We start from the raw sequence: 25620 nt of genomic DNA on the forward strand, positions 1-25620 counted from the left end.
CCTGCCAGCCCGCCCGCCCGGGTCTCTACCCGGCTCCTCCCGCGAGCGGGCGGCGGTGGCAGTGGCAGCTCCGGGCGGGCGGGCAGGCGGGCAGGCGGGCAGCCGTGTCAAGCGGCTGCCTTCCCCAGACAGAGCTCCTTTGTGTCAGCAGAGCTATTTATGGACTTACCCAAGTTCCCCAGGGGAGCGGTACCTGCTGGGAAAAGCAGAACCAAATGACCAGGTTCTACCTCCCACATCTAGGTAGCGCTTTTTTTTTTCAAACCTTTTGACCTTGCATCACCGTCCCTCCCCCACCTCCTCCTCCTCCTCCTCCTCCTCCTCCTCCTCCTCCTCCTCCTCCTCCTCCTCCTCCTCCTCCTCCAGCAAGCGCCCTTCCCAAACACACCCTGTCCAGCCGGCCGCTGCCACTCTGGAGAGAGGCTGGATTTCCTTCTTCCATCAAACAGAAAACTCTCTGATTTCCCAACCACTTTCACCCGAGGAGGAGTCCGGGATGTCTCAAGGAAGACAGTCCTCAGCCAGCCCGTCCTTCAGCCTGCCAGGGGCTCCTTGCCTACACGCTCGCATTCGCCATCGCTGGCCCTGGGACCCCTGCCACCAGCCCCCCAGGGCCCACGCTGGCCCCCAAAGTGCTGCTCTGGAGAGAGAGGCATCCATGCCTCCTGGCAGCAGCCCCTGGCCCTGGGATCCTGAGTGGGCTCCACCCCACGCACATCCTGAGGGCTCCCCGTCTGGGGCAGCCAGCGCAAAGCCTCCACTGCTGTTCCCTGGCAGGTCCAAGCCAATCACGGAGGAGGCTGCACTGTCACACCCCCACCCCTTGCTGATGGTCCCAGCGGGTGGTTGCGATTGAACCCGGGTCTCCCCCGGCCAGCACAGCTGACCCTGAGAATGCAGTTGCCCTGGAGGGTCAGGAAGTGGTGGCTCTGATCACCTCCAGGCAGCACCCTCTAGCACAGCTGGACACATGTTTTATTGGGCACTTTTTTGTGTGCTTAACTCCGGGGAATCCAAGATAAGAGCTGGAGGCTTCCAGGCATAATGACTGAGAGGGCCCCCCCTCCCCAGACATCTCTAACAGGAAGGTGGGGACGGTGGAAAGGGCACTGACTGGGAGGCAGGGCCCCTGCTCTAGTTCCAGCTCCAGGACCAGCTGACTGGGTCTCACTGTGCAAATTGCTGCCCTTCTCTGAGCCTTGGTTTCCTCATCTGTAAAACAGGACTGATGCCCCTGGGCCTGCCCACCTATGGGATTAAAGGACGGCTCAGTGAGTGAGGGCAGCTTGGCTTCCCAGGGCATGGCTCCTGCATCAAGGCTGTTAAAGAGCTGGATCATCACTGGCACCTTGTGCTGAGGGGACGATGATTACCCTCTTTACAGATGAGAATCCAAGGTACAGACGGGCAGAGGGAGTTCCCCAGGGTCAACCAGCAAGGTGGCTGTGAAGCCAGGACTGAAGGCCAGTTGGTCCATCTTCAGGGTGTCCACTTTTCACCATGACGCTGCCCTGCTACTGCGAGAAGTGGCTTTGGGAATACAAGGCCATTCTCTGACGCTGTGGCTGTGACTGCTGCACTGTGTCATCTGACGTTGACAAGTGCTCCCTGGGCTATGCCTACACCATCCCATGGCCACTCCACCTGAGTGGAAGGTGCCTGGGATTCAGCACAGGAACAACTGGGCACAAGAAGCCCCACCCTCCTGTCCTCACACCCCCACCCACAGCCACAGCAGGCTGAAGTACTGTCCCCCGGCCCCACTCTCCCTGTAGTCGTCTCAGTGCCTCTGCCCATGTCTCTACCTGCCCCCCCCCCAACCCCGGCTTCTCTCTCTGCTTTTGGGTTCCTGTCTTGCTCACAGTCGTGAGCACACACATGCGTGCACTGTAAGAGAACTTCCTTTACCAGGGTCCACCACACAGAACCGCCCTCACCTGAGTGAGTCACTTATGAACTCCAACCAGTGTTCGCCTTGTTCCTGGGGGCGACACCAAGCAGTCCTTGCAGGGGCCTTGAAGCTGCCATCCTGCAGGCTCCTGAGAAGCAGGACCCACCCGTGGCCTGGGAAACCATGGAGGTGAGTCTCAGGAGGTACCAACTCTAATGGGGCTGAGTAATTCCCAGGGAGGCAGGTTCTCAGGATGAAATTCCTGGTGCCTTGGATGAGAAGCTCAGGTGAAGAGGCTGGGGCAGGGGCAGGCAGCCACTGACAGCTGGAGGGCCTTGGAGACCTTCCGCTCCTCATACCCACACACAGCCAGTGAAATGGAGGTGCAGAGAGGGTAAGTGATTTTCCCAAGGAAACAGAGCAAGCTGGTGGCAAAGCCGGGAGCAGGGACTGGGCGACTCCCTGTCCAGCGCTCCTCCTTCTCAGCTCTAGGTAAACGATGGTGCTGCTCAGTGCAGGAGAGATGGGGACCCAGGGAGTGGGTCAGGCCACAGGGTCAGCACCTGGGCACACAGGGCCTGGGCCCCATTTGTTGACCCATGTATTTAACACTTAGCACTCCATGTCAGCCCTCTTCCAAAGCATGGGCCTTGTGTTTCCTGATGGCAGGTGCTATGTATTGGGGGACACATGCCACAAATGATGGGGGTGGTGTAAGAAAGAGCAAGTATCCTCAAGTTCAAGTTCACAAGGAGCTCTGGCTTGTAGCGTGCAGATTCCAGGTTAAGTCCCTTCCCCTTCCTGGTTTCTGTGCTCCATTTATAAAATGAGAGCTCAGGATGGAGCTCAGTAGTAGAGCACTTGCCTAGCATGCACGAGGCCCTGGGTTTGATTTCTAGCACTGCAAATGGGGGCGGGGGGAAGGAGATCTCATCTCTAAAATGAGGCCAGGGCCCAGGGGCCTCATTCCCCTCTCTCCCTTGTGTGATCAGTCTCACCCCCCCCCAAACTCTCATGCTGAAAGAGTTGGCTCAATGCCACCATTTCCAGTGGTATTTGGAAAGAGCATAGTCTTTGGGGGGGGGGGCTCCAAAAACTTTGAATGTGAATTAATAATGGACAAGTCACTTAAATGTGTTTGAGTCTCAGTTTCCTCACCTGTAAAATAGGGTTATTACCATCTGCCTGACTGGACCCTGTTGGGGGACCCAAAGAGGTAGCACATTAGATTGCCTGGCACACAGTAAGTGCTCAATAAATAGAAGCCATCAAGGCTGCTGTTGTTGCCTATCATCATGCCCATCTCATAGATCAAGAAACTAAGGTACAGAAGTCACATGGCAAAGCACTGGCAACCAGGCAGGAAGGCTACAAGGCCCGCGCTCTGAACTGCAAGTTCTGCCCCCAACCTCGTGTTTCCTAAATGTCTCCCCTCTTGCCATGGGCAATTCCCCAGCAACCTCAGACAGCAAAGGACAACCCCACCTGCTCCCTGGGTCTGCAGCCCCCAGCCGCAGCAAGGAGAGGCCCACATGTGGCAATCATGAGGCCCTGTGGAGCTGGCCCTGAGGATTGCTACTGGCTGGCTTCTGCCTCCAGCCTGGAGACACTTCGCCATCACCTCAGCAGTACCAGCCTGACCTTGGGTGGCTGCAGCAGCATAGGATGGCCAGGAGCCATGACCATCTCCCTTCCTGGCTCCAGCCCAATTGGCCACATGCTAACCTGAGATTTCAAGCTTTCGGAAGCAATCCTCGACCCGCCACCCTCATGCCAGCTCCAGGGCCATGCTGTGCCCTGACAGCCTGAGTTCCTGGGGAGTGTTCAGCCACTGACTCAGCTCTGGGGAGACCAGCCCTGTAGCCGTGGCTGCTAGGATCTGTTCATCCACACACTCCCCTGGGTCCACCCACTGCTTGGACCACTGGGCTGGAGCCAGGTCCTCCAAATAGAAGGTCAGTGGGAGAGAGACTAGACCGAAATGCCAACTTTGCTGCTGGCTTCTGCAAATTCTGGAGCAAGGCCAACCCTTTCTCTGAACCTCAGTTTCCCCGTCTCTAAAATGTGCACAGGGGTTGGACTTGGTCCGTCCATTCAAAGTGTGGCCTACGGAACGTGAACATTTTATCACTGGTCTGCAATGTGGTAAGCAGCCAGACTGAGAGCATTTAGAAACTTCCATGGCAACTTGACATTGCCACATCGAAGCATGAGATCAGCAACAAGTTCCATGGAATAGGGTGCAGGCCGGCGCCGTGTTATCAAAGCCACGTAACGAACCATAGCCCCTCCCCACCAGCGGCTGAAGAGGCTCTGATTGAAGTGTGGTTGAAGAGTGTCCCCGTGCTATAAGAACCCACTAACTGGGACCCTGTCATGCTTCTTACCCTGCAGTGGGACTCACAGTCACTGTAACTGTCCCTCCTCCACTGCTCCCAGCTCAGAGTGGCACTGTCCCTCACCTACTTCAGCCAGACTCTTAAGTGTCATCCATCTCCCAAAAACCCTCCACCCATTAATCACCAGATCTTGCAGATCTCACCTCCTGTACATCACATGAATCTTTCCTCTCTCTCAATCCCTGGGGCCTCCAGCCCTGGTCCAGGCCACCATCATCTCTCCCGAGTAGAGCACACCTTCCACACTCTCCTCCAGGAGGCCACTGTGCACAGTCTATACCGCAGGTCCAGCGCCAGGAACTCCCACTGCCCTCAAGACCAAGTTCAGACTCCTTGCCGCCACTTCTCAGGCCCTCCCTGCACCGTCTGCCCTGAGCTCTCTTCCGGCCTCATCTTATGCTTCAGCTACCTCCCCCATTCCTCCACCTGCTCTGGCCTGCTTCAGGGGAAATCCTTGTAGATCCCGGACCCTCAGAAACTCTCCTAATATTCTGACCAGATCCTCCCAACGGATTGGTCCAGTTCTCATTAGACCACTTTCTTATCTGTCGTTGACGGGTTCCACGTTGTTCATAGTGATGTCTGTCTCTCCTCCCGCTGTCCTTCCACTACACTGGACTGTTAGCTCTATGGAGATGAGGACAGAGCTGGCTGATGAACCAAAGGGAGGAGGACATCTGAGTTTGTGCCTGACCAGCCTCCGTTCACCCTCTTTGCCATCCAAGGGACGATACTTCCCTCCCACATTCTCAAATCGGATGATTTGTATGGAATGGACCCATCTCATACTCCAGAGGTGGGCATGTGACCCAAGCAGGCCTCAGCCAATTAGTTATCCCATCCTGTTATCCCTGGTGACTGGGACGGTGACATGATCCAACTCGGGCCCATGGGACTCAGGCCCAGGGGCTACCATTGAAATGGTGGATGGGATCCAACCACAAGGCTACGACCCTGGTACTTCTGTCAGCTCCACTGCCACCACCGAGGAGGACTGAGCAATGCTAAGGAAGAAGAACCAAGACATGGAAAAGTGAGGCCCATTCTAGATCAAGGTCCTGAATCCAGGGATGCATGGAGGTGACCCTCCGTAACCCAGTGAGCGCTGCTTATTGGCTGATGCTAATCTGAGTTGGGTTTTTGTCACTTGCAACTGGCAAATTCCTGACTAATATCTCACTAGTGCTAAGTACATTAGACACTCCAGGTGTGTTTGCTCATTCATGAAGTCACACCCAGCCACACTCAGCAGGAAGAAGATGACTAAGTTTGCTCAATAGAAAGAGTCATCTGGCGGCTGTTTAGAGAGGTGACTAAAGGGACAGGAAGAGGCAGAGGGAGATCCACCAGGAGACCATGTGACAGAGATGAGGCCTGGAGAGAGTGGCTGAGACAGAAGGAACGGAAGAGAGCAGAAGATGCCGTGGAGAATCCTTGACAGCCCCTGCCTCTCTCGGGCCTCAGTATCCCAGTACAGTACCTCAGTCCGTCATTCTAGAACGCCCATGTGTTGGGCAGATTACATATTATAGCAAAAGGAAAGCACACTCCATCAATGTTAGGTGCCATTATTATTACTAGGGTCAGTATTAGGAATTTCAAAAAGAGGAAATGGAACACATAGTCCATAAACAATGCCAAAAATCAATAGAAAATTTCCTTGAGCTAAGGGAAGACTCAGGTCTCCTGAGAGAGGGCTTACCATGTCAGTACCCAAGGAGAACAAGCAACTAGAAATAATCTGGGGGAATTTCCAAATATCAATGAATCAAAAAAGAAATCTTGTCTGTTTCCATAAAGAAATTTAAGAAACTCATATAAACAGTGTGATTCTTACAGCACTGAAACCCAGAGCCCACAGAGGACAGCTGCTAGGTTTGCAGGGAGAAGGACTATTAGCCTAGAATTCTTTACTCAGGCAAACTACGGCTCAAGCATGAGGGCAAACATCTTCAGATCTCCAAGGACTTAGATAGCACACCACCTCAGCCCCTTTCTGGAAAAAGTTACTCAGGAAAACTCTCGGACACCAGGAAATCGAAACCCAAAAGCCAAGTGAGACACGATGTGGTGGGAGAGAGAGATAGCAAGCCACCAAGGCAGAACTTTTATAGGTTCAACTACCGATAACAGAGTTGAGAGTTAAAGGCAATTTTAAATACATGATTATTAAAACACAGTGTCACTAACATTTTAAAATAGTAACCATGGGTAACAATAAAACTGAAATTCCAGATGATCTCAACACTATCTAGGAGGTACAGAGAAAAGGGAAAACAAGTACCGGCCAACCGACAGGGTTCGTTGTGGGTTGTAGGAGGTGAGGACAGACCATTGTAGCTCTGCTGAAATGCTTGAGGTTGAAATATGAGTGGGGAAAAGGAAAAAGGAAAAGCATCAGCTGCGTAGAGTTGGGATGTATAACTTCAAAGGGGAATTTACGGAAGAAAATGGAGGCTGGCCCTGGGGTGCTCAATACCACTAAAGCAGCAGGAAGCAACAGCCAGGGAGTTTGAGGCCAGGGCCAACGTGGAGCAGTCAGTGAGGGGCACAGGAGAGTTCAAAACCCCACCCACCTCTGGGGGAAAATTTGGTCCATGATAAATGGAAAAAAAAAGGAAGAACAGTTAAAAAAAATAGGGTTGGAAAAACTGGTCAACTGTTTGGGGGGGAAAAATAATGAGAGTTAATCCATCTGACATCAGGCACTAAAAACTATAAATGGATTATAAACACAAAAGTAAAAAATTAAAAGGACAAAGGGTAAAAAATACTAGAATAAAATATTCCTCACAATCTCAGGGTAGTAAAGGCCTTAGTAAGTACCAGCCACCCCCCCAAAAAAATTGATAACAAATTGATTATTAAAATTGATTATCAAAAGATTAATATTTGAATAATAAATGATAGTACAAATGAGGTTAAAAGGCAAACAACAAGCTGGAAAAGTATTTACATCCTATAATAAGCAAAGATTTAATATTCTGATCACGTAAAAGCTCTTACAAATAAGAAAATCGGGTCAGTGATATGAACTGGCAAGCCAAAGAAGAAATATAGATAACTAATAGGCATAAAAAGAAGCCCAACCTTGTTAGTAATCAAACAAATGCAAATCAATATGGAAGGTAATTTTTCACTTCTCAAGCCAACAGAGCCCAAAGATCAGCATCCAGGGTTGGGTGGGTACAGGGAAACAGGTGCTCTCATTCTGTTAGTAGGGATGCAAATTGCACATGCATTTCACCACTGTGTTACTTTATTTTCTTATCTATAAAATGGAAAATAATAGTGCTGGGCAGATTTACATGTGTAGACAGAAGAAAAGCAATTTTATAGGACTTTGGTAGCGTGGGTCATACTCTACCCTAAAGTTCAAGATGGAATAGAACAGTCTTCGCATGCTCATTGCAACATTGCTCCAAATATCAAAGCATCAGAAACAACCTAATTGTGCATCAATAAATAAATTATGATCCTTTGGCTACTGAAAATAAAGACGGAGAACTTTTAAGTACCAATGTAAAAGATTTCTACAACATACTAAGTTTTTATATTTGCGTGTAATACAATATTATTTAGTAAAATAATATGTGTATGGAAAAATATTTGGAAGAACCATGTCAATCATTAGTGGCTATTGATGGGGAAAGGGCTGGAAGAATTGGGGGAGGGGTCTTGATTTTATTCAGTTCCGTTAAATTTAGATTTATGTTTGTGAGTATATGGTGCTAGGGATCAAACCCAGGTCTTCACCCGTGCTAGGAGTTATGGTTTGGATGAGGTGTCCCCCAAAAGATCATGTGTGAGACAATCCAGGGATGTTCAGAGGTGGAATGACTGGATTGTGAGAGTTGTAACCTAATCAGTGGATTAATCCACTGATATGGATTAGCTGGGTGATAACTGTAGGTAGGTGGGGAGTAGCTGGAGGAGGTGGGTCACTGGGGGGTGCATGCCTTTGGGGTTTATATTTTGACCCCAGGAGAACAGCGTGATCCCCCCCACCATGGCTGTCATGTCCTGAACTGCTTTCTCCACCGTACCCTTCCACCATGAAGTTCTGTCTCATCTTGGGCCCAGAGCTATGGAGTTGGCCAGCCATGGACTCAACTTCTGAAACGATGAGCCCCAATAAGCTTTTCCTCCTCTAAATTGTTCTCAAGTCTTTTGGTCACAGCAATGAAACAGCTGCCAAAAGCACCAGGCCAGCATTCTATTGCTGAGTTACACTCACAGTCCAAGTTTCTGTTTCTGTTCTGTCTTTGAGGCAGGGTCTTGATATGTTGCAGGACTGGCTTTGAACTTGCAATCCTCCTACTTCAACCTCCTGAGTAGCTGGGATGACAAGCGTGCACCACCCATACCTGACTTCCAGCCCAAGTTTGTAATTTTTGTACAAGTTTTCTAGAAGTGTGTTTCAGTTAAAGCACAAATATAATGTTAAATAAATAAATATTCCCATTCACAATATAAATAAAAATCTGTTACCCACAAGAGATAACAAAAAATGTGCAAGTCACACATGAATTTTGTTTTCAAAACTTTGCCTGGGAAATATTTTTAAAGATTTGCATAAAGGAAGAGATATGATCCTATTCCCAAATGAGAACATGCTATTGTAATGACTTTAGTGCTCCCATTTTTATAAATTTTAAAGTATACTGACAATAGGAATCGCAAAGAGATTTAAAACCACAATGAGACACTACTTCACACCCACTAGGATGGCTATATTTTTTTTAAAAAATGGAAAAGCATAACTGTTGGCAATAATGTGAAGAAATTAGAATCCTCATACATTGATAGTAGAAAGTAAACTGCACCGTCTTTTGGGAACAGTCTAATGGTTCCTCAAAAAGTTAGGCACTTGACCCAGAAATTCCATTCCTAAATATGTGCCCAATGTCCATCAATAGTTAAACAATACATGGTACAGCCATATGATGGAATGATATTCAGCCACAAAAAGAAATTAGGGATTGATACAGACTACAGCATGGAAGAATGGGGGATCATTATGCTAAATAAAATAAAGAAGCTATTCACAAAAGACCAAACATATGATTCCATTTATATGAAATGTCCAATATAGGCAGATCTATAGAGAAAGAATGTGGATTAGTGGTAGCTTAGGATGGGAGGAGATGGGGGAATTCATGGCTGACAGCTAAAGGGTATGATTTCTTTTTGAGATAATAAAAATGTCCTAAAATTGATTGTAGTGATGATTGTACAAATTTGAATATGCTAAAAACCATAAACTCATATATTTTAAATGGGTGAATTGAATGGTATTTAAATATCTCAATAAAGCTGTTATCAAAACAACTTACAGAATGACTATCTATAAATCAGAATTACCTGTAGCTTAAGAAATAATAAAAATAGCCAGGTGTGAGGTGGCTGAGGCAGGAGGATTGCAAGGTCAAGGCCAGCTTGGTCAACTGAGTGAGACCCTCCCTGTCTCAAAATAAAAAATAAAGAGGACTGGAGGTGTAGCTTCATGGTAGAGTGCCCCTGAATTAAATCCTCAGCACAACAAAAAAAAAAAAAAAAAAAAAAAAAGGAGAAGAAGAAATAAAGAATAAAAATTAAAAAGTAACATACAAATATCTTTATTATATAAAGAGCTCTTTGGGAATAAATAACTAAATGATAAACAGCCCAACTGAAAAAAATGGCAAAAGATTTGAACAGACTATTTCCAAAAGATGAGATATAAATGACTAAAAGGCATATAAATAAATGTTCACATCTCTAGTGAACATATTTTAAAACATAACAGTATGCAGGGTACATACGCCCTGAGTGTACAGGGAAATGGACATTCTTTTACCAAGACTTCTTGGTTCCCTGGAAAGCAGGACTTTCCGTGCTAACTAGGGCAAGACCCATCAAGGCAGGGTGAGCTGTTCCATCTAAGGTGGGGCTAGAGATTGTTCCAGGCCTACTTGGAGGTAGGCTCAAGAATCCATTGCACACCTACCCACCCACTGACCCAGAAATTCCAACAAAGCGTTCGTTCGTTCTTTCAACAATTATTTATTGAGAGTCAAACTGGATGCTGAGCCCGATGCTGGGGACACCAACATTTATCTACAAGGATTTTTATCTCAGGTGTTTGTAACAAGGAAAAACTGGAAACAACTTGAATGTTGACCTGCTGGAGATGGTTTAAATAAAGCACGTTTGATCTACATAATGAATTACTCTGCAGGCACTAAATAAAAATGATGTTGTTAAGAATAACGTGGATATACTACATGGAAGAAAGCAGGTTAGGAAATTGCACCAGTAACCCCAATTTGGAAATAAGCTATATATGTGTGTAAACAAATGCCTGACAAGTTAACCCCCCAAAGTTAACCGTGGTTATCTCTAGGTGCTGGGATTAGGCTCATTTCCTTCTCCTGGTTCATCTGTATAAATCTTTTCTTCATCATAAATATAAATTACATGAATCGCTTTTACAATCCAAAAAAAATCAACTGCATGAGAAATTATACTAATAATCCTGCCATGCCCCCAAGGGACGAGGTCCCTAGTTAGGGGGTGACAGGGTCACACCTGTGTTCGCTGTTCCACGTCATGACAGCCTCTCCTGTTAGCATTGTAAGAGATGTTCTCGCCACCACCCTCTGATCATCACAAGTCAGCGCGACAGGTGTCCGTGTGTGCTCTTGCCTCATTTTGTACAACCCTACAGCTACTAATGCCCACAGAGGCACTGGACCCCTGGCCCCTCTGCCTCTATACCCACAAGCCTCTAGCTGCCTCTGCCTGTTCCCAGGGAAGGGCAGAGAAAGACCCTAAGGGGAGAGGCCCTCACTCCTGCAGGCCAGTTCTATGCTCCTCCTCCCTGCAGAGAGTGCAGGAGGTGACCAAAAACAAGTCAGCAAGGGAGGGGACATCATCAAGGGGAAGGCCTGGTGCTGACCGAGGTCAGAGCACAGAGTGGACTAACGGGGGACTCCTCGCCTGCCAGGCGACACTCAGGAAGCCCGACTACATCCGGTAGCAGGAGTTCCCAGGCCTTGTGAGCCCAGAGGCAGCAAGAGAAAAACTCGCAAGGTCTCAGGCTGCCCTCTGAAACAGCAGGAGGAAGACTGCCTTCCTCTGGAACCTTCTCCCCAGACTAAGTGACTGCAGGCCAGTCCTCCAGCCCTGAACCTCCAGGGCCTCCCGGTGGGGAAGGTGGGGGAGGGGAGGGCTGCTGCTCCAGGACCTTCCCAGACCTGAATTCTGTGACTCTGTGGGACTTCCTCACAAAGGGCCCCGGCAGGAAGAGGAAGGGGGCCAGGAGTCTCCACCCTGCTCCCAAAGGGGCCCCCTCCTCTTCCCTCAGTTGTGGTTCCCACTTCTATTTTTAGAACAGACCACAGGGGAGCGCCTCACCTCCCCAGCCCGCCCCCACCCTTGGAGCTCCAGGTAAAACAGCGGCCCATTCATTCCGCTCCGGCAAGAACATGTCAGGAATTTCTAGACAAGCCGGCCACTAGACAACCTCTCCCTAAGCCATTAGCTGGCCTGGTTTCTCACTTTTCCATTACAGCCAAAGCAGTGGCTTGTATTTCTTAATGACAACTCTGTGCATTGCTGAGAGACGAGGAGAGCCATCTAAGACCATCTGTGCCCTGCTCTGTGCCCCCAACCCTGCAGAATCTTCAAAACCTTGGTACCAGCTGTGTGCCCTTGGCCAAGTCTTACCTCCCAGTTGGTTTGGTTTCTGTAAATCATCTTGTTAATCAATTGACCTCATTAGGAAACAGGGGAGGATTATTTATTTATTTATTTATTTATTTATTTTAGAGACACCTTAGAAGAGTCTATGGTTAATTCTAGTTATTCAACATAAATACTGACTTCTCTGCTTTGGGATATGTGCTGGGTTGTGGTCCCAAAGTCTTCTGGGGGTTAACTATAGAATGTACTTTCCATTGGAAACTGTGTCATAAATCATGGTCATCTTCCTGGGCTACTTTTCCCTTAATGTTCTTCCATGGAGGAAAAATGGTAGAAAACTAAATTTGCAATAATAGAATTAAACTCAAATGGAAAAGCACTAATGTTTAAAAGACACCTTTTAAGAAAATTTATCTTCAGTAGTATTGTCTGAGGGATAAGGGACAGATGTTAAGGGCAATGAAACAAGTCCACGACAACTTCTGGGGAAGGTCTGCACGAGAGAGACTTCCGACCACTCCAAAAACTGAGCACTGCACACTGATGACCATCAATTCCACTTGAAGTCAGCCTGATGCTGTAGACCACAGCTGGTAAGGTTAAAGACACACGTGTGCACCTGTCGCTGTGAAGTTCAAACGATTCCTGGGTGTGCCAGGCCACCTGAGCAGAAGGGAAGGAGGGAGGGGAAGGTTCTAGGCTGAGAGTTCCTTGTGCTGGCCTCCCAGGGGAGCCTGGAAGAGGCGGCCCTGAGTGAGATGGAGGCAGGTGTGGGTTTAATTTTGGGCATCTGTGATGAGGACCCCAACTGATATAAGATCCACAAGCAAACCTTGAGTTAGGAGTGCATGATGGATATTAACACGGTACATGTGCACGTTTCCACACACATACTCTCTGATGTCTGCTCTTTCTTCCTCTTAAGAGTCCTGAGGCTTCCTGCCCATTCTCCCCTCTGGAATCCAGTGTGGAACTGTCCCAAGGGATCAGGTATGTGTCTGGAGACAGTGACAATGATGAAGAACTTGAACTAGTTCCAGCTGTCCATCAAGGGCTCTATCCTCTTGGAGGAGGTAGCTACTCTATACTGAACGTTGTGGTTCTTTCTGAATAGTTTGGAATTTGATGAATCCTGGAGACGATTAAAGTTCAACTCCTTCATTTTTCTTGGTAAGGAAATGGATGATTAGAGATGTAAAGCAATTTGCCCAAGGTCACATAGTAAGAACCAGCAAAGTCAGTATTTGATCCAAGAGCATTGGAATTCTACTTTGGTTTTCCATGAGACAAGTGAGAGGGGGGAGCCCTAAAACGTGGGGAAGAGAACCATAATAGCAGCTCTGGTTAGGCTTCCTTTCCCTCTGAGGAGACTCTGGTCAGCATGGGAACATGGTTGCTACCCTTGACTCTGATGTGAATCTGATTAGATTGCCTCATAAACCCCTTGGGACTCCAGCCCTGCCCTGGTATCTGCAAAGCAAGGGGCAGGACAATAAAAAGAGCTCTGAGCAAGAGAGTCCTCTGACCTGAAGTTCTAGCCCTAGCTCTGAACTTGCCCATGACCCTGGCCAAGTCACTTCCCCTTTTGGATCCTGTTTCCTCCTCTAATTTCCAGAACATGAGAGGGTTGCACTGGGCAGCCCAATACAACATCTACTGCGCACCTACTATGGGCCAGACAACAGCAAAAGACAAATAAAACATGCCCTCCACTTGCCCCCCAGGGGCTTGTAGTATTGCAAGAGAGAGCTCTGCTGATACACCATGCTCAGTATGAAAATCCTCTGGGAAAGCGCTTCAGGGGGAGGCAGTGGCTTCTGATGCATGCCTGAGAAAGGGGTCTCGAAGGAGGTGTTAAGCCTTGAAGGTTAAGGATCGAAGCCAGCACAGACAGCACAGAGGTAAAGCAGCATCAAGCAGAAGGAAAGCCTATACATGAATGGGCACTGGGACGTTGGAGCAGGGGACATAGCTCCCTGTGGCCAGGCTCAGGGGCAAAGCAAGAGGGAAGAGCAGCCAGGAGAACCTAGAGACCTGGGCTTTATTCTGAGGACAATGGCCTCCCTGATGGCTTTTAAGCAGGAGTGTGACTGCCCAGTCACCCCAGCCCTTCCCAGCTGGGATGGTCTGTGGTTGCAGGAAAGCAGCATTAGAACCGAATCATCCAAAGCCAGGGTTCTGGAGCTGGGCTACCTGGGTTGCAATCTGAGCCACCCACCAGCTGTGTGACCTTGGGCAAGTTTCTGAATTCCTCTAAGACTATATACTGGGCATAATGGGAGTCAATGTGTAACAGAATAATGAAGCTCATAATACCGTAGTGAGGATTAAAAGAGACACTGTGCGTCAAATCTGGGCACTGTGCCTGGCTCACAGTGTGAGTGCTCATAAAATTACCTAGTGTTATCATTCTAACCTTAAACCAAGATCTGGGACCAGTTGGGAGGACGGCAGGCAGCAGGCAGGCTTCAGAGACAGGCTTGGGAGAAGACAGCTGAGACAGAATAGAGGGTGAGACGAGGCTCTGTTCCTTGAGAGTGACAAAAGAATAGCAAGATGGTAGACCCCGGGAGCAAGACCGAGAAGACGGTCCACCCACAGCCAGACCAGCAGCCAGGAAGGGAGGAGAACCGAAGGGCATCTGGAAAGAGCTGAGCTTGTTAGAGAAAACGGTCTGCCTCTTTGAGGGGAAAGCTAAAATCCAATCCATTTGATCTCCGCACGCCCAGGGTTGAGACCTTAAATCAGTCAATTAGCACAAAACCTAGCAGAGGGATCAGCCCAGGCAGGCCCTCCCCTTCTGTTCTCAGCTGGCTCAGGTCAAGGCCTCCAGCGGTACAGATGCTCCACCAGGCCTTCCTGCCTGGGCCCCAGGGCCGTGCCTGCTGATCCTCTTGAATGCCAGGCTCCAGAGGGGAAGGGGCATAACCCAGTCATTCCCAGTGCCCCAAGAACCCGTCTTAGGAGCTCAGTCTGCCTTTCACATCAGACTTGATTCAAATCTTTTGGGAAAAGATTGATCTTTTCAGCCTGTGCCATCCCACAGGGAAATGAATACTGGAAGTTTCTTCTTCAGTCAGCAGAGAATAAGGACTCTCATTGTACTTGTCCCCAAAGCATCCCCACAACAGCTAGTGGGGCCACAGCTTCTGACACACTGGTAGCCACCTCCTGCTTCCTCCTGGAGGAAGTAAATGACTTCTCTTACTTCTAATCCTGAAAGCAAATTTTTGCCTCTAGAAAGAGTGATCGATCAGACTGGAGGACTGGTTCAGTCTTAGCTTGAGGGTTGGTTTGGTCCCTTACCAGCTGTGTGACCTAAGAGAAATCACTTAACTTCTTCTCCGAGGGTTGGGCTCTCTCATCCAAGAGGCCCAGGGGACATAATGCCTGGGGACCCCAGCTGCCATTTCCAAATCTTACGTTATCACTGTGAGAAACCCTCCCACCTTGCAAAATTACCTGCACCTTTACTTTGTAGAACTCTCTTGGTACCTTGTGACAAACGAGGGCTTTGGTGGCAGAATTTAGGGAAATAAATTAAAGAATAAAACAACAAGACATACACAAATAAATGTCATTATTTCCCAAAGGTCCATGTTGTCCCAACTCCTAAAGGGGCTCAAAGACCGGGGCATGATGGCTTACAGGAGAGATGAGTGTTTCAAAAGACCCGGAGCCTGAGACCTAAGAAACCATGAAACAGGATCAGAGAGTGTGTGGGGGAACTAAAAGGGTCACTTTGTATTCAAATGACACAGATGGCCTTTTCAACAATAAATGGTTGTGCTCCCATGCTCCCAGCTCCTGGGCCCAAGACACCAAACCAAGACAATTGGCCCATCAGGAAAGAGGCCATTGTGTGCTTCTTAGCGTGATTTATGTGGTGGGGAGGGGCCCGGCCACGTTTCCCGTGATTATGACTCTCAGATGCGATTTTGATAGCTTGTGCACCATCTTGAACGGCTGGGATGGACTGGGATGCTGAAGAGTGGTGGCCACCAGGTCATATTTCATCTTCTGGAGCCCATGGAGCCAAATTAATTGTTGCATCGATTCACAAGGCAGAGCAGCAATGGCACTGTGGCTCACCGCAGTCGCTGGGCAGCCCAGGCCCACCAACAGCACAGGTCCGCTTCCCCGCCCTGGACCTGGATGGGAGCATGCTCCGCCTATTAGCTCATCAGGACAAGCTGGAAGGCAAGCCCCCGCGGGGGGCTGGGTACTGTGTTCAGAGTCTCCATTTCTCTGTGGCCAGAGCTCCTGTCCTCTGCACCTGTCTGCTGGACAGAGCTGGGTCACCAGGCCCAGGGGAGACAAGCCTGCTGCCTTCCCAGACAGGCGATTCTCTCGTGCCTCCCATTCCCCTTAATGTCATTTTGTGAGGGAATCAAATGAAATCAAAGTGCAGCTTGCTGTCTGTGCAGACCCAGCTGCTCCCTGCTCCATTCGCCCTGCGGGCCGAGCCCTGGCTGGCAGAGGTGCTGAGTATACCATCCAGGCAGCGTCTGTCTCCCTCCTGGGCACGGGCATTAGCCTGGTCACCAGCAGATCTATCCCACCCCCCAGTAGGCTGCTTATTCAGCACGTCTGCTCTTCCTTACACCAGGAAGAGGGAACATGGAAGGTAAGAGGCATATCCTCTTCTAAGCTACCAATCTGGGGGTTCAGGTGGCCACAGCAGCTGTGCAAACTCACAAGGGCACAGGAACCTTCTCTAAAGACACTGACAACACAGAGACTATCCAAGGGCAGGGGCTTCTCTGGCCAGAGCCATATCTCCAGCCTCTCGGTTCCCTTTTCTTCTGCAAATGATGCTGGTCTTACATGTACCCTTTTGTACATGAGTGTTGTCCCTCAGACCTGTGACCTTGGCAGTAGGAAGGGGTATGAGAGCTGCCTCACCCTGAGCTCCAGCAGGGGCTATGGCAGGCAGCCCACAGGATGGGCTCCCATCATTGCCCCTCAGTGAGTCTTCCTTTCACCTCGTGATAGAACAGTCTATGAGAGTCCCTGAGCCACACCCAGCCTGTAGTCCCTGACCCTTAGGAGCGCTACAGAAAGCAAACCAAGCATGTCCAGAGCTGGGTTCCAGTTTCCCATGAGACCACTCAGCATAGGATGGAGGGGCTGCAAGGGCAATCCCTGCCAAGGTCTGGGGGCTTTGAACCTTCCCACCTTGGCCATCACTGGTCCCACCTCCAGGAACGCTCCAGAATTCAGCCCAGGCCTGGCCACAGGCAGCTTTCTGAGGAAGGTTCCAAACCTCGCTCACACCACTGGGAAAACAAGATGTGCTGGAAGATAAGGGCAGGTGGTGGAGCAGGGGTGGGGGACAGGGAACCATCTCTTCTCATCCTAGAACCTGGCATTCACATGCCCACCACCCCAGTCACCCTCCAGGACAAATCATCGTCCCTCACCCAGAGGACTGAAGAGACCCCTAACTGACCTCATACATCCTCTTGGGCCCCACTATCCACAATCTGACCTTGTAGAAATGTACCTGAGGCTCTGACACCCTTCCTCAAAAGCCCTCCATGGCTCCCACTGTATCTAGAATGAAATCAACAAAACACTGCCTAAGTCCTATCCAGGCTGGCCCTCACCACTAGGGGCAGCACTCCACGCTCCCATGGTAGGAGTCCTCCACATGCTGCGCCTTCTGCCTGGACCATGCTCTCCCAAGACCTTAGCTGGCTTATTCCTTTGCCCTCCACTTTCCTGCCCCGGCAGAGCCATCTGGACACAACGCCCTCTAGAGGCATCCATTAGCTTCCTGCACAGATTCTCCCAGCTGTGAGCGCTTGTCGGTGGTGATTTTATTTAAGGTTCCTTCCCTGCTAGGACTAGAATCTGGATGAGAGCTGTGGCCACATCCACCTGGTTCTCCATAGTACCCCCCAAGCTCCTAGCACAGAGCCTGGCACAGAGGAGATGTCCCCAAATATCCAATGAATGAACGCCCGAGTGTGTCCAGATGAAAACGAGTGACTGGGTAGAGGCACCTTCTGGCCGCAGAGGGTCAACCTTGTCCACCAGGGCGACCTCGGCACAGGTGCCCAGATGCCGTTTAGTCTCCTTCTCCTTGGAGGGAATGAGCTTCCGAGTCTTCTCCATCTGGGCCTTCCTGCCACCGGTCTGCACATGGGCCGGGGGCCTCTGGCGCCACTGCTCCTGTTGCCAGTCCACACATACCCTCGGGACTGCTCCCTTCAGATGACCCTAGGCCCACCATCTTGGTCCTCTGTTTTGGGTCCAGTTGAGGTGAGGTTACTGTGTGGTAGGGGACGCCCCAGAAAGGGTTAAGTTGCCAGAAGCAGAGTCCCGCCCTTGGGTTTGCTCAGCCAATCAGAGTCTGTCCTGATGAGGTAAAGCTTCTATCCTGGGTAGCATTGGTGGAGTTGGCTGGCCCCATCTCCTGCTGGAGAGAGCCGTAAGGGTGGAGTTTCTGTGGAACCAGACAGAACTGGAATTAGCTCACTGTCTACTCTCAGGCCAGGCCTGCCTGGCTCCACGACCTGCCTCTGGTCCTTTTTAAGGCATTCAGACAGTCCCCAGCATCTCCGAGGCCCGTCTCTGGCTGCCCCAGAGGAGACGACAAGGTAGCACACACCTCAGCATCCCATCTGGGAGAAGGCTGGCAGCCGGAGCCGACCCAGGAGGCCTCAGTTTCCCCGCCTGAGTCCTGAAATCCAGCAGGTGGCTACCAGGAGGTGGCATGGAGCAGTCCTCACACGTGCTCAGAGCACCAGCATCAACTTCAAGAAACAAGGACCCCAAAGGAATCTTCCTAATCAGACATCACTGACAAACCGTGGCGAGAACGACCACAGGCGCCAGTGCACAGAGATCTTCTCGTAGGCCACTTGGCCAAGCACATTACCAGTGTAATCCTCAGAAGGGCCCTGTTAACCCATCCACTTCACTGATGAAAAACTGAGTCTCAGAGAGGCTACGTGGCCCGCCTGAGGTCCTGTCACCACTATGTTATTTTGAAGTATCTGCTGCCTTATCTGTCTCTGCAACTAGACTGTGATCTGCCAAGGACAGAGTGTGACAAATTCCTCTGTGTAGTTCCCAACATGGAGAACAGGGCCAGTCTGTGCTGCCCTGCACCTTCTCCCTGGTCAGGCCCAGGACTGAGGCAAGACTACTGCGCTCAGAAGGTTCCAGAAGCCAAGCCTAGCACCATGCAGATGGGAGTGCTCCAAGAGGATTCCCTGCACGGATCATGAATACACAGCCACAGCCCCTGGGACCACTCTTAGACCTGCAGGCAGGGCCCTGGTGCTCAGATCACCACTCCGATGCCCTTGCCACCTCTCCCCAATCAGAAGAACTCCATAAGGACAGGGACCAGGTCTTGTTCATCTCTGTGATCCCAAAGGACCTAAACCAGCATCAAGCACAGAGAACACATCCGTTATGTATGTTTGATTGACTGGCTCAAATAACCCACCGCTGCCTCTCCCCACCAGCCCGGAACCTCGCTGGCCGCAGCGGGGACCAGCTCCGTGTTGCTCTAGATGAGAAGCGTCACAGCAGTGCTGGGGGATCGCGCGGAGAACTCAGTGTGAGTTGTGCAGACGGAAGAAAGCTGAACGCCCTCCAGGGACAGGTAATGAGGCAAGAGAGGGGCAGAGTTCCCCAGAGGAAGGAGGTTGTAAAGCAAGAAAAAAAAAGCTGGGACAGGAGAAGAGCCACCCCACCGGTGGTTGTCAACAAAGAGCGAGCAGGAGAAAGGCAACGGAGTCCCCAGACAAGGGATGCCAAACAGCCAGCTGCTGCCGGTCTCGTTGGTCCATCCTGCCGTATGGGACCCTGCACTGTCAGGCCACAGGCACCTTAGACATGGCCTAGGGAGCCGGTACTTGCCCTTCCACCCACAAGAGGAGATAAGGTCTGGCCTCAAAGACAGTAGTAGGTTTCATGGGAACTGGGCCAGAAGCCGGAAGCAGAAATCCTCAGGAGACTGGATGGCCCCAGGCCCTCCGCTTCCACGATCATCACCTAGCTGGAAGTGCCCAAAAACCACCTGACCAGTACAGAGGGGACCGGCTGAGGCCATGGTGGGCAGTAGTTGATGAAGGTCACACAGCATGGGTCTCTCCTGTTCCTTGAGTCCCTCTTCCTCCCTTTCCCCATCCTTCCCAGCAAGCGTCTAGGTCATTTTCAGGGCAAATCACACTTATTTCAGTTGGTGAACTGGAAAAGAAAGACCTTCGCCATCCTTGAGATGGCTGAAGAATTCCCTATCCCAAGGGGCCAGGGACTCGGGGCTGGGAAGGGGCAACGGGGTTCTAGGCAGTTGCCTCACAAACCTCTCTTTCCCCAAGAGGCATCTGGATGGGGCGGGGTGCTTAGCAGCGGGAGGTGGAGCGCCCCCCCTAGAGAACACAGAGGAGTGGAAGGACAGCCTGGGCCGACTCCAGGGGTCAGGCAAGCAGGACCTTGGTGCCGCAGCCCAGCCTTGGGAAGGAGGTTTACGGTTCCCCTGAGACAGGGCAAATATATGATAGGGTGGGCCGGCTGGCAGCCACCTGGGCCTGTCACCAAGGTCACTAAAGCCTTCCTGGACTTATTTCAGCTGGAGAGAATTGTATTTATTGGAACTTCTCTTGGGAAGCCTCTGTAAGTGGCCAGAAGGAGTAAGTTGCTAAGGCTCTGAGTATGGTAGAGGCGGGTGGGGAATGTTGAACCCAGAGACGTCGGGGCCACCTCACTAGAGTGGCTCCATAAACTGCCTTGTACGGAGGGTGGGCTGGGGGAGGGTCAAGCCTGGGACGGGGCCCGTCTCAGGCCCAGCAGGCAGTTTTGGGGATGTCCCAGAAGCTGGGTGCCTCCTCCACCTTCTCCTGCCGGCTTCTCCACTAACCACTTGTACAAAGGGCTGATGGGGCAAGGTGGCCAAACTGCTACCTACTCGAGAGGCCCATAGATCTTGCTGGGTCCCTGAGGCCAGGACCTGGGGCCCAGCCAGGTTGAGCCACCTTTCAGGGTCAGCAACTGTCTCAGACACAGTCAGCTTCCGGGTTCTCGTGACCCCACATATCGCGAGAGGCTATTACCAACATGCTCCAGAGGCAGCCAACTCTGAGGCTGAGACTCAAAGACCTGTTCCCCCACAAGAGAGGAACTAAGCCCAAAGAAAAGAAAGCAGGGGACCATTCAGACATTCAGCACCCCCTAGGGCTGCCCCAGTGAAGGGGGCTCAGCCTGGACTCTGAGGCCAACCCCGGATCAGTGGGGCAAGACCAGCCTATAGCCCCAGACAGGCCTCTCCCCAGAAGAGGAGCCTGACAGTGGGACCAGCCGGTGCTACCTGGGAGAGGGCAATGCAGTAAAGTGACTAGCTCAGGGTCATACCGCCAGTCAGTGGTGGAGTGGGACTTGAGAGGCCCATGTCTTCCCACTACCCTGGTCAATGTGAAACACATCAACTCTCAAGTCCAAGATGATGAAACTCTCAGATTCTCAGTCTCTTTGGGAACAGCTGGGGATTGTCTGTCCACCAGTGACAGGAGAGGCTGCCAGACACCTCTCCCACCTCCTGCTCACAGCCCCCTCCATGAGCCTGGGCGCGAGGCCCCCGCAGGCCTGAAACACTCCCAGAAGCAACAAGTCCAGCGGGTTAACAGGCTGCAGCTCCCTCTCATTTCTCCTCTTCCCCCAAACCCAAAAGCACCCTCCTCAGCAACTCTCATGGCCAACCACACCAAATTCCAAATGGCCAGCATGTTTAGTAAGAGAAGGGATCTGAAAACCTTACAAATGAAGGCGTAAAACTGTGCCTTATGGAGGCATCCAGGTATCAGAGGGCCAACACGCGTCGTGGTCCATCCCCAAGCCCTTGGCAGTTACCACTGGCAGTCTCCAATCTTCCCTAGCTGGCCAGTCCCCAGCCCCCAGCAGTCCAAATTCAGCTCCACTTGGCTCTGGCCTGCATTGAACTATGATAGGTTCTGCCACAAACACGTCTGCCTTGGGCCAGTGCTAAACACCAGTGCGCTGCCCCCAGGCACAGCCTACCCAACGGCAGAGGGGCCGCCTGCCTGGCAGCAGCAGGGAAGCCAGGCCAAATTAAACCTTGCCCCAGGCGAACCCAACAGCAGAGCCGAGGACTGATGGATCATGCTCAGTTTGGCTCCTTGGCTCTTCCCGAGCGATGTCACGCTCACTCGACAGACCCGAAGAAAAGCCCAAGGGGCAGACCTTCCTGCTCAGGCAGCCTGCCAAGAGCCCGGTGCCCAGATCCCAGTGCCAAGCCCAGGCTGGCCCCCAGCTCAAGGCGGAGGCTCGAGGACCAGGCTGGCAGAGGGGAAGCGAGGCAGCCTGGGCCGCGGCGGCTGGCGAGGCCCTTACCTTCCTCCCCGGGGGCGACGCTGCCAGCTGTTGCTGCTTGGCGATGTTCTCCGACAGGCACCAGCACACTCTCTTCTTCTGCTCCTGCGAGTGCGCCTCCAAAGTGAATAAGCACTCTGCCTTCTGACGTCAGGGAAAACAGAGAGAGGGATGGTCAGGGCTGCTCCCTGGCTCGAGGGGCTCCCAGGCCCCAGCCCATCTCTGGGCTCCAGAGGGCGAGGCTGCAACAGGGAAGGGAGCGTCCGTCCGCTAAGAGCCACAAACGCACACTAATCCCAGGTGACATCAAGGCAGCCAGAGGAGCAGGGAAACAGTTCTGGGACCAGCTGGGGAGCTATGGGCTGGATTGTGTTGGGGGAGGGGAGGGAGGCAGTGGCTCCCAACACAGTAAAGGCCTGTGGAGAGCTGTGGGACAGGGACCAGGGACAGTGAGGTCACCCCCGGGGCAGGCAGCACAAGGCTGCAGCTGGGGAGCACTCGGGGAATCCAGAGGGCCGAGGTCTCAGGCTGACGCTGTCTAGAGCCAGGGCCTCCCTGCTCCCCCACTCAGCACACTCCTCTATCACAAGGTCAAGGTGAGATGGATTGGATGGATGCTGAGCAGAACCAACCCAAGGAGCAACTCAAGTCCCTTTGAAAAGTGCCAGGTGGGCAGTGATGCTCCTCTGCAGCCCACCATGGCCTGGCACGTGAGCTGGGACTCTTCCATGACTGTTGAGCCCCACTGAGGGTAGGGTCACCTTGGGCACAGCTGTCATCTTAATAAAATCCTTCTAGGAAGGCCCTTTTCACCCGGCCCAGCCCTGTGCATGGAAGTACTGACTTTAGCAAGCTCTGGCTGTGAGGAGGAACTTTCAGGAAGAGGTCAAACCCAGGCCAGCTTTGGCACAGGCACAGGGACACTGGCCCCTGAAGCATTCAAATCATGAAAGGGGTGGGGTGGAGCCAGGAGCCCAGGGTTACCACCAGCCACCAACCAGGCAGGTGTTCTGATCAGGGCATGAAAGTGCTGACACCACCAGAATTTGGTTGTAACCTCAAAATGCTATGATGACGTGACCTCAGCCCAGGAAGCTTGGGGCATGAGCTGGAGGGAAAAGAGAAGCAGGCTGTGTTTCTACCTGGTCCTTCCTCACGGGATTTGAATTCTGCCTTTGACACTTCCTAGCTACCAACCTCAGGAAAATCAGGAGTTTTCTGTAACATAGGACTGATAATGATGTCACCTACATCCATTCCCAAGCTATTAGGAGACCAAGCTCACAAGGATGATCTCAGGTATCCTCATGCAAAAGCTATTGTTATTATTTAATAATTTATTCATTTAGTGCTTATTGAGCACCTAATATGTATCAGGGTCTCTGCTAAGCATTGGTAATAAAGATGCAAATAAGATTGACTAAGTCCTTGTCCTCAGGTTAGGAGGTAAGGACGATAAATCATTAAATAAATGATATAATTTAAAATGGTGAAAATGTCACAAAGGTCATACTTGAGCTGGGTGGTCAGAGAAGGCTTCTAAGAAAGGCTGAACTTGAGCTGAGGCCTGATGGTTAAGAAGGAGACAACAAGAAAAGTGGTTTGAGAAGTTCTTCTGGGCAAAAGGGACAGAAAATACAAAGGGCCTGTGCTGGGGGTGTTCACTGGTATTTTCTTCTTCTTTTTAAAATATTTTTAGTTGTTGATAGACTTTTATTTAATTTATTTATTTATATGAGGTGCTGAGAATCGAACCCAGTGCCTCACACATGCCAGGCCAGTGCGCTACCGCTGAGCCCCAGCCCCAGCCCTCATTGGTATCTTCTAATAGCACATTTGGGAATTTTTTTCTCTGCCCTACATCAAATCCAACCCATAGGATACCATCCTTCAGGGTGGGGCCATCTCCCACCCTGTCCCCAGGGTGCCAGCCATTCCTCTGCCACAGACAAGTACTCAGAAGATGATCTTCCTAAAAGCACCGAGAAGAGAGGGGAAGAGCCTGCTGGCTGACCTCAGAAAGGCCACTCTAACCCTCCACCTCTCACTTAACCAAGGAGCCCTCTCTTCCCACTGCAGGGGAAGGTGCAGGACCCACCCAGAAAAAGAGCAAGATTCCCCAGGAGGAAGCCCGTGGGGCAGGCACTGACCAGAGAGGCTCAGTCTCTTTCAAATTGGAAAAAAACACCACTCCAGAAAGCTGGCCCCGGCCTGATCCTTCCAGCCCTGCAAATTCCTTCATCTCCCACAGTCTTAATGTCCTCTTTCTGTTCTGAAGCAGGAATTCTGCCTTAATAATAATTCCTTTTATCTGATTATCATTTTTAAAAAGCACTTTGCCATCCATGATCTTGTTTTGATCTTGGCAATTTCATGGAAGCGGAAAACTAAGCCTCAGAGTAGCTAAGGGCCTCGCTGAGTCTTGTGGCCAATGAATCCCAGAGAGAAGACCCCAAGTCTTACAGAATTATTTGCTGAGGTTTCATCTCCAGAACCTGGGGAGGCCTCACCACCTGGCCAAGTGCCCTTGTCTGGCAGGACTGCTCTCTCCTGCAGACAAAGCCAGAAGCAGCCACAGCACCAGGCCATCAGAAGAAACTATGGGCCAATGGGTCCCCCAGCAGCGTCAGAGTTCACTGGTAGCTTTTATACCACTATCTGTTCCACGCTCCAACAGGGCAAACCCTTCCCTGCAAAAGTATGAGAAAACTTCCCTAGGCTGGAAGGACTCCCTCAGAGAGACAGGGCTACCTCCCTAATTCTGAGACAGCTTCCTCCCACCCCCCAGCCCCCACAGGACTAAGCACCTTCCTGGAGGTGCCTCAATATTTCTTCCAATAATCGTGTACGGTAGCAGCTGTGATTATTCACTGACACCACAAGAACCACCCCTTTGGGAAGCCATGTTGCTCCACTTGGAATGGAAACCCAATCATTTGTAATGATTAAATGGGATGCTAAAAGATTCTGCTGCCAAAGCACTTAGCCCAGCGCCTCCTGCGGAATGTCCCTTGGAAAGCCATATTTCCCTGCCTGGCATGGCCACCATATTGCCTGTGTCAGCAGCAGAGCATAGGGCTGGAACCCTCAAAAATGCTGGAGGACCCAGAAGGCTTCCTAGGAACCACGGACAAACCCAGGCCTGGCCCGGGACAGGGGCTGGCTGTCTTAGATGGGAAAACATTTTGAGGAGCTCAAGCTTTGCAGACTGGCCTGGCCAACAGGAAGAGCAACGCTCCAGCCCCCTCCAGGGAAGCTGAATCTCCATCTCCCTCAATCTGCCTAAAGTGGGGACCCTCA

General features: G+C 51.1%; 1 protein-coding gene across 7 annotated transcripts in view; it reads right to left on the reverse strand.

Annotated features, from left to right (window-relative positions):
- Positions 1–25620, reverse strand: part of Rgs3 (regulator of G protein signaling 3) — a 117451-nt gene that overhangs the window by 30754 nt on the left and 61077 nt on the right. For 3 of the 7 annotated variants that reach the window (XM_015492167.2, XM_015492160.2, XM_015492163.2), the window contains one exon: positions 22342–22464. In XM_015492167.2, coding sequence (XP_015347653.1) covers positions 22342–22464 — 123 coding nt within the window. Of the gene's footprint in view, positions 1–15; positions 112–169; positions 285–10315; positions 18428–22341; positions 22465–25620 lie in introns of those variants that run through there. The other 4 variants (XM_015492168.2, XM_015492165.2, XM_015492161.2 and 1 more) reach the window with 3 other exon arrangements.

This window comes from Marmota marmota, unplaced genomic scaffold (assembly GCF_001458135.2).
Source record: "Marmota marmota marmota unplaced genomic scaffold, marMar, whole genome shotgun sequence".
Lineage (NCBI taxonomy): Eukaryota > Metazoa > Chordata > Mammalia > Rodentia > Sciuridae > Marmota > Marmota marmota.